The 12,308-nt window shown below is 41.2% G+C and overlaps 1 protein-coding gene across 9 annotated transcripts in view; it reads right to left on the bottom strand.

The window, feature by feature from the left end:
- COG5 (component of oligomeric golgi complex 5) overlaps positions 1 to 12,308 on the bottom strand; it is a 215,546-nt gene that overhangs the window by 195,583 nt on the left and 7,655 nt on the right. For 7 of the 9 annotated variants that reach the window (XM_041002465.1, XM_041002469.1, XM_041002466.1 and 4 more), the window contains exons 3-5: positions 10,009 to 10,066; positions 6,200 to 6,254; positions 6,034 to 6,103 (exon numbers count right to left, since the gene is read on the bottom strand). The exons of 1 other annotated variant lie outside the window; for it this stretch is intronic. In XM_041002465.1, coding sequence (XP_040858399.1) covers positions 6,034 to 6,103; positions 6,200 to 6,254; positions 10,009 to 10,066 — 183 coding nt within the window. The remainder of the gene's footprint in view (positions 1 to 6,033; positions 6,104 to 6,199; positions 6,255 to 10,008; positions 10,067 to 12,308) is intronic. One more of the 9 variants, XM_041002471.1, reaches the window with a different exon arrangement.

Genomic DNA, 12,308 nt, shown 5'->3' with positions numbered 1-12,308 from the left:
ATAGTTTTGGTTAAAAGAAAAAAAGTAAAAAAAAAAAAATCCTAGAAATAATATTCAAATTACAAATTAACAGGGACTACTGCTTTAGTATGTATTTTAACCTAAAAGTTGAACACTAAAGCCCTGGAACAGCCTCCCTGGGCTCTGGGCACTGACAGTGCCCATAACCCACTTGGGGAAAGCCGCTTCCATGGGCTAGTCCGTATGTATTCACTGTATTTCAGGTCACAACACCTTGTAATCTCAGACACACTGATCAGATCACAGGAGACAGCCACACATAGTCTATCATCAGGCATTAGTGAGATCACCTCCACACCAATGCCCCCATGCCGCTGCTTCATGCCTGCATCATGTGCAAAGAAAGGGTAGAAACTGAGCTGGCGAAAGGCAGAAGCCTTGAGACAACAAAAGCAAAGAAGAAACCTAACAATGAACAAGTAAGGAGAAAAAGGCAGCTGGCAGCTGCAGGAAGCAGCACACAGGCAAGGATAATGAGGGACTGTTCTCAGGACGAGCACCGGGCTGCTACGGGAGGCAGAAGCTGCCCACTGCCCCATGTCCGTGTGGCATGCGGGTACCCTTATCCGGCTGACCCTTTTGAAAAAAACATGGAGACATGTCTTCTCCATCATCTGAGAAAGACTGAGACATCCAAACTCTGCTAATGTAACATTTCTCAAACTATAATAAGCAATATGTGCAAGTACATCAAAAATGTTACTATTATGAATTCTGTTCAATCACATATACTACATTTAGAAAAAAGTACAATAACCATGACTAATATAGCCAAAGGACAAATCAGCTTATATATTGGGTACATTACCAGTACGCTGAGGATGGAGACTCAAAGCTTAATAATGTATTATCATAACTCTCAAGGAGCTCTTTCACAGAGAATATGAGGAAGGGCAAGGGTTTGCAGAAAGTGTCATAATGAAAATAACTACAGGATATGCAACAAGCCAAAAACTGAATACCCAAGAGCCAACACAGCCATCGGAATCTGTCGGTGACAAGAACACTCAGATCTAAGGCAGGAAGTAAACTGAGATATGCTCACACCCCCAGAAACATTAAGTAGCTCTGTAGACTAGAGCTTAGGTCAATATTTCAAGATAAAAAGTAATATTGACAAAGTCGAGCAGAGACCCTATTACAAACAGGCTTAAACGCCACAGTTAAGAATACAGAATTTCATTCTGCTTCTTGGTAAGGAATTACCAAATTTTTATCAAGACAATGAAACAATCAGACATCTGTTTTATAAAGATCAAATGAAACTTGTGGCTTTTGAGTAATAGCAAACTGAGTTTTTAACTTTCACCCATTAAAAATTAAAACATTTTGTGAAGCATCTCAAATAATAAAAGAAATAGTATCACAATTAGGAATGCCAGACCAAAAGTGAAGCAAAAAAAGAAAGAACAACGGAGTAAAGAAGCAAATGAAGTTCTAATCTGAAAACACTGGCTGGCTAACTCCAGCCAATCAGAACCTCTGAGACGATCAATGGGAGGACAGTTCCAAATTGACTATAGACTTTATCTTAAATCTTGGAGTGGTAATAACTCCTGCTGTCACAGAGAAAACAAGCCTTTGTTGAAGGATTCATATATTCCAAAAATTAACCTTTCAAACAAATTGTACAGCACAACAGAAGTAGGCAGGCAGGGCTGTGGCACTATAAGGTGAAACCACCACTAGGGATGCCCACACCCCATATCAGGATGCAAATGCCAGTTCCAGCTCTGGAGCGCAGGAAGCAGAGGGTGACCGCTCAAGCCCTTGGCTCCTGGCTCCTGATTTCCACCTGTGGCCATGTGAGAAGTGAAACAATAGATGAAGTGTGTGTTCTTTCCCTCTGTCATTCTGCCTTGCAAATAAATAAATAAATGCCTTAAAAAAAAAAAAGAAAGAAAGTGAAAAGGTAGCCTCGAGGCAGACATTATTGTGGCACAGTAAATTAACCTGACACTTTTCACATCATCAAAGTGATGTTTAGGGTCTCAGTCTTGGCTACTCTATTTCCCACTCTGCTCCCTGGTAATACACCCAAATACTTCACACCCTGCAACCTACACAGGAGACCCAGATAGAATTCCTGGCTCCTGGCTTCTGGTTCCTGGTTTTGGCTGAGGCCAGGTAGGAAATGAACCAGCAGATGGAAGATCTTTCTCTGTCTCTCCTTCTCAAATAATAAATAAAATACATTTTTAAAAAGAGAGATGCTGGTCAACCAGGGAAAGTGGTTCAATTCCTTTAGCTAGGACCAGCAAACATCACAAAAACAAAGCCACAAAGTTTCCAAATACAGTGTCTCTCAGATTCACATCATGTCTCAGCAGAATATGACCAGAGGAAAAAAAAATTTGATATGTGACGCATTTCCAGAAAAGAAACACCTGAACTTTCACGCCACACAATGACCAAAATTTAGCAAAGTAATAATAAATAAAATAGCTTAACCACCAGCTATTAGCAGCTGAAGAATGCGACAGAAACAGTGCCAGATAAAGGCATGGAAAGACAAAAACAAGTGAGAAAAGTGACTATACATTCACTTACAATCAAAACAAAATGGAAGAATGGTGAATATTTGAAGAAATCACGGCTTCCAAAAGATGAGGGAAAATTCACACAGAGAAGAAAAAAAAGTGAACTGCATGTGGGAGGGATAACACAAAACCATATTCTGAAACTGAAGCAAATCAGAAAAAAAGATCTTCAAAGAAACCAAGGAAAACTACAATTTTACCTTCAAAAGACCATGATCAGAATGACAGCTTCTCAATCGCTAAGCTGGAAGCCAGAACACAACTGAATGCCTTCTACATGAAGAAAGGAACTAAGAATTCTATAGATGCAAGGGCAGTTGGGGAAAACAATCCAACTTCAAAACGGGCAAGAGGAACAGGCGTGTAATCATTAAGGCTGAGCCCACCAAAGCCCACAGAGTGTCTGCATAAGATGCACAACATGCTACTCACAATGCCAGCTGCATCACCACCGTCTCACACCCGAGTTCCCACTGGAGTCCCAGATCTAGTCCGCCCACATGAAGGACTCACACAGAGGTCTGCTCTCCTGGCTTTGGCCTGGCCTAGCTTTGGTCATTTAGGAAGCGAATCAGCAGAGAAGATATCTTTCCCCACTCTACCTCTGTTAACTCCATCTTTTCAATAAATAACATACTCTCTTACCAAAAAAAAAAAAGTACAAAGTACAACACTAAGTATTAACAAATACACAAACCATACACTGCTAGTAGAAATGGTACAACCATTTGGGAAAATAATTTGGCATTATTTAATAAAACCGAAGTTGAAAATCTTGAAATCTAAAAATCCCATTCTTAGCTTATAACTTATGGAAAGAAATATTGACTTATTTGCACAGCAATAGTATTCATAATGACAGCAAACTAGAAACCAAAAAAAAGATTTATTTATTTTTATTGGGTAGTTATGAAGAGGAGAGACAAAGTTCTTCCGGTGGTTCACTCTCCAAATGGCCACAATAACTTGAGCTCAGTCAATCCAAAGCCAGGAGCCAGAAGCTTCCTCCAGGTCTCCCACACAGGTGCAGGGTCCCAAGGCTTTGGGCCATCCTCGACCACTTTCCCAGGCCACAAGCAGGGAGCTGGATGGGAAGTGGAGTGGCCAAGTCATGAACCATTGCCCAGATGGGATCCCAGTGCTTGCAAGGTAAGGATTTAGCCATTGAGCCATTGCAATAGGCACAAGGTGGAAATGTTTATTCCCACCTCTTCTCGTGGTCTGTCTGGAACTAGAACTCCCTAATGAGTTCTTCTAATAAAAGATTAGGAGATGTTGGTATATATAGATTGGTATGTCATAAGAAGCTAATTTTAAAAACCTTATTATTGCTATAGGTTAATCTGGCCTACTCTCGATACTAACTTTTTGTTTTTGTCTTTTTAAGGTTCATTTGATTTTTATTTAAAGATGAGAGACAGAGAGACTCTTCCGTCTACTGGTTTACTCCCCAAATGGCCACAACAGCTCGAATAAGAAGATCTTTCATGTGTCCCACGTGGCTGTAACGGCCCAAGGACTTAAGCCATCTTTCACTGCTCTCCCAGCCATAAATAAGGAGCTGGTTCGGATGTGCAGCAATCAAGACTGAAGGTGGTAACCGTAAGGGAGAGATTTAGCATGCTACCACCACAGAACCAGCCTCCAGAACAATGTCTACAGCAAGCACCCAGGTCTAGGGACACTCTGTCTCAGATAGTCATAGACAATGACAGGCCTTAGAAAATAAACTTACAGAACAAAGAGAAGCCTGTGCAGTAATGAATGGAATCTGTCACCTCCACTCTAACGGTAATCTGTTCACCGAAAGGGACATTAAAAAGTCTTTATGCTCAAGCTGCATAATAATCTGCACAGGGGCAATCTATCATCACCCAGTAATTGGAAAAGAATAAAACAGATTCTTCCCTTCTTAAAGAGCACTTCATCTGCTATTTGGTTATTTCCAATTTTGCTCATGCTGATTAACTTATCTTTTCGGAGGCCAACAACTTCTCAGAGCAGTGACACAATGCAGGGACACAGCACTGACTGAGTGGAAATTCTACAGCTTGAGACAGGGAGAAATTGCTGCACCTGAGACAGGCAAGCCCTAAGCCCCTGATCAACAGCAGCTACAGAAGATGTGATGAATCTGTATTTTTCAGCAATCTTTAAGACTCAGGGTCAGAAATCTCAGAGCAGGAAAAGCAATGGCACAGTTCAATGTGGAGCTCAAGAGCTGGAGGCCACACCTCCCCAGCCATCTACCCACTTACCATCTGCAGCCCCTCCCCAGGATGAACACCCCTCTCTTGGTCCTGGGGTGGTATCATGTAACCACTCCCGACTCCAGGCTTCTAAAAAGCCTGGCAACAGGGAGGGGTGCTCCCTTTCTTCCCCTGGACATAAGGAAAGGAGAAGGGAGGGCAGGAACATTTCTCTATCGCCTACCTTTCCGCTCCCGGTCTACTCTACTTCTGAAAATGACCCAAGAAATCTGTGATTTCCTCACCTTTTAAATAAACTTTATTTAAAAAAGAAAGAAAGAAAGAAAGAAAGAAAGAAAGAGTACCTCGGATCTAGATAGACAAAAAGCTCAACAAAACAGTATCAAACTGAATTCAACAGCACATTAAGAGAATCCCTACCATAACCAGGAGAGATCATTCCTGAGATGCAAGGTTGATTCAATATACACAAATAGAAACGTGTGATGTATCACATTAGTAAAATGAAGGGGAAAAAAACACATCACCTCAGCAGATACAGCAAAGATATTTGGCAAGTTTAACATCCTTTCATGATAAAAATTTTCAACAAAAAAGCTATGGAAGGACTGTATTTCAACTCAATTAAGGCCATATATGATAAGCCCACAGGTAATACACTAGCGAAAAGCTAAAAACTCCTTTAAGAACAGAAAAAAAAATATATATATAAGGATGTCCATTTTCTCCACTTGCACCCAAAATAGTACTGTAAGTCCTATCCAGACCTTTTAACTTAGAAATAAATCAGGAAAAATTTTTAAAAATGAAAGTATCCAAGATGCCACCAAAAAAAAAAAAAAAACCTGCTAAGAATAATCAACAAAGTCACCAGACCTCGCATAATCAATTGCAGGTCTATGCACTAAGAAAACACTCTCAAGAAAAGAAATTTAAAAAAAAAAATGCCACTTACTCTGCAAAAAAAGAAACTGAGGAATAAGTTTAAGCAAGAGATAAAAGACCTGTACACAAGAAACTACGAAACACCACTCACACACTGCAGTGATGAGTTCAAGCAACTCACACGAGCAGATCCAACTTGTAGCTTTTTCTTAATCGGACATGGTAAGTCGTCTTAGATTCCCTCCACCCCCTGCCAAGGCGTTTCTCTGACATTCTGTCCCAATTCTATTATTTCTTGTGATGTCACACTCTTCAAATTTTCCACTTGTCCACATTCATGAATGTTACAGTACAAAGAAATGAAAGTGAGAAAGTACCTGAAGCCTTGCCAGTTGTGCAGTGCGAGCTACTATTTTGTTGTACGGTTCAACAATCTTTGCTTTCATCCTGAGAGGGAGGGGGAAAAAGAGTGAAAATAAAATCATTTTCTAATATCAAAGAATACACTTCCATTCTATTAATTTACAAACTGAACAACAGTACCTGTCCACAGCCCCCTGCAGAGCCCCAATTCTCGTCTGCATCATCTGAAGAACACCTGGGAAGACAAAGCAGTTGCCACTGGCTATACACATTTGGAAGAACTCAAAGGAAAGCCACATTTAAAAAAAAAAAAAAACACTGAATTTTTAAAAGATACACATACACCATATATCGTTTTAACTTTTTCTGCCACAATCCTAACCCAAGCAACCAACATCTTCCACCTGTACTGTTGTAAAAGCCTGTAACTAGTCTTTCTAACCCTTACTGCAAAACGAAAGCCTGACAGGGACTAGGCAATAACTGCCTGGCGTATAAAGTACAGGGTTCCCACTTAGGGTGATGAAACATTCTCAAAGTGCATCATGGCAATGGCTGCAAGACACTATAAATGGGATTAATATTGCTGAGTCATATACTTTAAAACAGTTAAAATGATCAATTTTTGTTATATGCATTGTACAAGTACAAAAAAAGAAAAAGGTGACTACTGTTATCACATTCTCTTTTTTCCTTCCTGCATCTGGGGGAAGAAGAGAGATAAGAGGAAAACCCACATCCAGCCTCCCAACCAACCCAGGGTCTCCAATGTGGGGCATGTTCCGAGGGCTCTGCTCAAGTGGTTTTGATAGTTGAACAGTTCTGAATTGCTGCCAATCTCGCTACTCCAAGCACAATGAAATCTCTCCAGAATTCCCTGGCCAACATAGTCCACGTTACAGTCTCCATTTGCTTAGATTTTCATTGCCAACACTTTGATGGGGTAGTTGATTGAATTATTCTGTCCTCCGTCCTCTGTTCTGATACCAGGTGTCTTCTGTAGGTTCTACTGTACTGTCGTATCCTCCATGTGAAACTAGCCATGCTGTCCACTGCTCTGAGTCACTGAGGCGGCCCGGCTTTGACACAAGGATTCCATGATCAGACCATGAGCCCCAGCAGGCTAATTGTTAAGCTGATAATTTTGTATGGGCTGTGAATGATGTTAAAAATATCCAAATGGCCCTTAGGAAAGAAAAGGTTCACAATCTCTGTTCAGATAAACTTCTTTCTATTCCTTTAAGCTTAAGCCTTGGTTTAACAAAAACATTTAACGAATACTCCAATTAAGATTTTGCTATTGTCTTCTAATATATATTGTACTTTTGCATAACTCTAGTTATATTAGGTTATTACATATCCAATTGTATAAGTGTGGTTCTGAAGTTCATGGAAAAAAATCTATTCATAAGATTCTTATTTTGTTGCCTTCCAAAATTGAAATCTAGGTTTCATGTAGGTTTTGCATAATCCACATTTTCCACAAACATTAAAACTTTCTAATAAACATACGTGTGTGTGTGTTCATGTTTTACTGAAGTAGAGGATAAACTCCTGAAATTCAGGAAAGCATTTTCATTCACTTATGTATAATTAAAAGCTTAACTCAGAATCTCTCCCAGAACAAGCCGTCAAAATCTACCAATTCAATGAATTATACTATATAAGTAATTAACATAGGCAGTAAGTATATACTGCTTTTATCCTCCAGGTCTAACAAAACAGTAAATATTTTCTGGAACGTAGACCCTAAATTTTATACTTAGGCTTTCCATAATTGGAGAGGTTATTTGAAATTCCACTCTTTAAAAAATCAATTTCTATACTCATTCAAAATCTATGTACTCCAGTGCTATCCTTACATATCTTAAATAAAACCTTATGGGCCCGGCACAATAGTGTAGTGGTTAAAGTCCTCACCTTGTACGTGCCAGGATCCCATTATGGTCACTGGTTCTAATCCCGGCTGCTCCACTTCCCATCCAGCTCCCTGCTTGTGGCCTGGGAAAGCAGATGAGGACGGCCCAAAGCCTTGGGACCCTGCACCCACGTGGGAGACCAGGAAGAGTTCCTAGCTCCTGGCTTTAGATTAGCACAGCACCGGCCGTTGCGGTCACTTGGGGAGTGAACCAATGGCTGGAAGATCTTCCTCTCTGTCTCTCCTCCTCTCTGTATATCTGCCTTTCCAACAAAAATAAATAAATCTTTTAAATAAATAAAACCTTATGATTTGCTTTAAAAAAAAGACTATGTTCGAAATCCAAAAAAATATGGTTGACTAAAAATGAACAAAAGATTACAAGTCAAAAAACAATGATTAAAGTTACAATATTAGATAAATTAGTATTTACAATTTCTTACTTTTCCCAAGAACACAGCAGTAGACCTATCCCAGGTTTTTATTCACTATTTCCAAAAATTCTAAGTTCTTCAGTAGGATGTCTTAAGAAAACTGCAGATGATGACAGTAAGTTAAAACCCTTCAGTGCATAAGAAATACCGGTGGAAGCATTAAAGAATATTGCATTCCAGCAAACACAACCATCCCTCCTCAAGCATGTGGTCAACAGAGGGAAAAATCATGTAGCTTTCTTTTGATGTCTAGTGATTAGTAACAGTAATCACAACATAAGTGATAACAAGGAGCGCAACAATAACATTTCCTATTTCTGAGCCGTAATTTCATATAAATCCAGAGAAAATTAAAAATTCATACAAGAGTCAGCTCTCGGCTTTAGCGCCATCTTTGTGGACACCTCCGCGCCCTGAGAGTCAAGTGGAAGAAGAAGCGGATGCTAGGCTGAAGTGCAAGAGAAAGAAGATGTGACAGAGGTGCAAGCAGACGGTCGCAGTAGGAAGGAGCAGGGCCCCGCGCCGCACCACTGCCTGCTCGCCTTGGAGGGTGTGCCCCGTCACCGAGACTCCGAAGACCTCCCCGCCAGCCCCAGCACCACTGGCATCCCCTCCCCGACATGCGGACTGTGTCCCCGCAGTGGCCCAGCATAGCGCCTGTACAATCAGGCCTCCCAGCTGCTGTGTCGGTCAGAGAATCAAACAAAACAACAACAACAAAAAAAACTCATAGAAGATTCAGCCAAATAAAACATAAGGATTCATAAAAATAGAAATGCAATGTATTATTATTATACTACACTTTCACTGAAAGAACTTTCAAAGAAAGACTCCAAGAAACTAATGATAAAAAAATGTAAGCCTATTTCCACTGTTATCTACTCTGACAGTGTTGATGTTTCATCAATTGTAGGAACACTAAATATACACGGGCATTGTTCTAAGCATCTTCTTAACAATTTAACCCTTAGAATACTACTATGTTAGCACTGTTAGTAACCCTATGTACTAGCCAGTTTATTATTATTATTATATTATTATTATTATACCTGAGATGAGCTTCTTGGGAAGGCATAGGTATATTTCAGACTATAGACAGAGTCACAGTCTCAAATGGTGGAGGGAGTGTGCCCGGAGAGTTGTAGAGTGAACCACGAAGCAGAGAAGCTAGAATGAACTGATTACATAACCAACTCTCTCCAAAGAACTAAAGACAGCCCACCAAGTCAACCCCTCAGATGCCACAATTAGATCTACTCTCACCCTTAATCCACTAACTAAACATTTGCGTGGGTCTGAGGAACCGCGTGCTGTTTTATGGGAAGGAAAACAGAGTCCAGAAAGGGGAAGCCATTTGCTAAAGTCACACAGAGCAATAATGAAAGCGAGGATTTGAACCCCAATAGTTGTACTCAGGAATCAGCAAGGCTCTATTTAACTTTTACTCAAACACAGCCATGCACTTGCATTTCTATGTTATCTGGCTGCTTTTACTCTCATAGCAGTGGTAAGCAGCTGCAGCAGAGGACTGTGTAGCCTGAAGAGTCTGAACTATTTACTACCCAATTCTTATCAGAAACAGCTAGTCAATCCCTGCCTTAGCGCTGCGTCCTCTGTAACAGATAAAACAAGTATACCTTCCAAAGATTCAATTCCAGTTGCTTGTGCCAGTAAATCTTCATGTCTTGCAACAACCTGAAAAATCGAGAAAAAAATAAATCAGTTTATGTACAAAAGGAGCAAACATTAACAAGGAAAAAACAAAGGGGATTATGAAAGTGTTTGACATGTTATTAGCAGGTTCTTAACTGATTCCTGCGGAGAAGGCACTACATGCCAGAAACAACAAAAACAGCAAGCACCAAAGGGCACAAAGAATTGCAAATGGCTACCTCCTAGAACTCCAGACACAATTAAGTACATTTTCCCCAACTCCCATACACATGTTACAATTTCTGCTGAAGACAGGTATGTGGCATTTACAACACTGCTCCAACACCCACTGCCCCTCTGTGAGAGCCTGGGTTCCTGTGCCAGCTCCACTGCTGAATGCACTCTGCTGCTAACGTACACCTGAAAAGCGGCAGAGGCCCTGTGCTCCAGGCAAGGCTGGATCTGAGTTCCCAGCCCGGCCTTCCTGGGCACTGTGGAAGTAAACAAGCAAACGGAAGGCATCTCTCCATCCCTTCTGGTCTCCTCCTCCTTTTCCCTTCTTCTGCCAATTTAACAAAATAAAAATAAAGCAGCGATAACTTGCCTGTCATTCTTTCTGTGTATGTGCCACAACAACTGTGTGAGTCCTCAGAAAGGCAAGACACATTTTCCTCCTCTATCCCCACAGTCTAACCCAAGCCTGACAGTTAAAAGCATTCTAACGATTTGTCAAACACAGACCTCTAAAAATGTAATCATAATTTTAGGATTAAAGTGATCTTAACAGCCATCCCAGTGCTCTCTAAGCTGCACCACTGGTTAATAAAGGAAAAGGCTAAGTAAATATGCTTCATTACATATCAGCTCTGGGTTTCCTAGTTATACAATTGTTCATTCATTTACAAAGGTAACAGTAGGGGGACTCGTTTCTATGCCACCAGCAGCTTAAGCTACCTACCATTTGTGAGGCTAGACTCACAGCAGAATGCAGGTATCAGTTTTACGTACTCTACTTCAGATCCAGTTTCCTGCTGACACACAGAATGGAATTACAGGCTCCTGACTTTGGCTGATCCAATACTGGCCATGTGGCTATTTGAGGAGTAAGCCAGTGTGTGGAAGATTGTGTGTGTGTGTGTCGCTCTGCTTCTCAAATAAATAAATATTTTTAAAAATAGCACTGGAGCGGAGGCCCGGCCATATAGTATGAAAGGTCAGATTTAAGCCTGTGGCACTGACATCAAATATGGCTGCTGGTTTGAGTAAACTTTCTTGTTTGTGGCCTGGGAGATAGCAGAAGATGGCTCAAGTCCTTGGGCCCCTGCACCATATGGATGACGCAGTGAAAGCTCCAGGCTCCTGGCTTCAAATTGATGTCAGCTCTGGCAATTGTGGCCATTTGGGGAGTGAACCAACAGAGGACATCTCTCTCTCTCTGTCTCTCCTCCTCTCTATAATGCCTTCTTTTAATACAAAATAACTTAAAAAAAAATAACACAAGGGTGGAAACTGTATCTCATGCATTTTGATTTTTTTTGCTAGTTCTATCTCTTCAAAACACTTTCTTCCGATTAAATTCTTCACTGACTCAGATCATACAGTAGCATCATTTTCTTCAAGAAGGTTCTTGATTTTCTTTTCATTTCTTCAGCGACACATTAGCTTTCTCTGTATTAAGGCTGCTGCACTTTAAGGCAAACACATTTTTACCAACCTCTCCTCTTGATCCTCCCTGGAAGCTGCTACTGGATCTCAGTGTGTCACACAACACTAACTTCAGGAAATCAGGCCATGGCTGAAAGCAGTTCTGGCCTACACCTCCAGCCCAACTTCTACAGCAAGTCTTCAACCCCACAGACATTTTGTCTGAAGTAATCATGGACAACTGACAAGCCTTTGAATAAATATTAGCCAGTCAAGAAGAGGTAAGCCAAACTCCTGACTCTAGGTCCAGGGCAGGCCACACTCATGGCATGCCACCATGTTGGTCTGGGGCGGTGGCCAGCCAGAGGCGTGTCACCAGTGTCCTAAGCAGGCTGAAACGATAGTGAGCCAATGCAAAGATCTAGAAGCAGGCAGGCCAAGAACATCAAGGGTATTAGGAAGCTTGTACCCAAAATGCACCCAATGCCGGTCTGGGAAGAGGCAGACCACAGCCACAGCATGCCACAACACCAGTTTGGGAGAGGGTCAGCCGGGGTCTCTCCAGTTCTAGGTAGGCTACATGCGGAAAACCAAAATGCAGGTGTGGGAGTGGCAGACCAGGGTCCACCACTGAGCCTGG

Source organism: Ochotona curzoniae, unplaced genomic scaffold (genome assembly GCF_017591425.1).
Source record: "Ochotona curzoniae isolate NIBS_2020 unplaced genomic scaffold, NIBS_Ocur_1.0 scaffold_2476, whole genome shotgun sequence".
NCBI lineage: Eukaryota > Metazoa > Chordata > Mammalia > Lagomorpha > Ochotonidae > Ochotona > Ochotona curzoniae.
The sequence above is the reverse complement of the archived record's forward strand: the minus strand, read 5'-3'. Positions and strand labels throughout refer to the sequence as shown.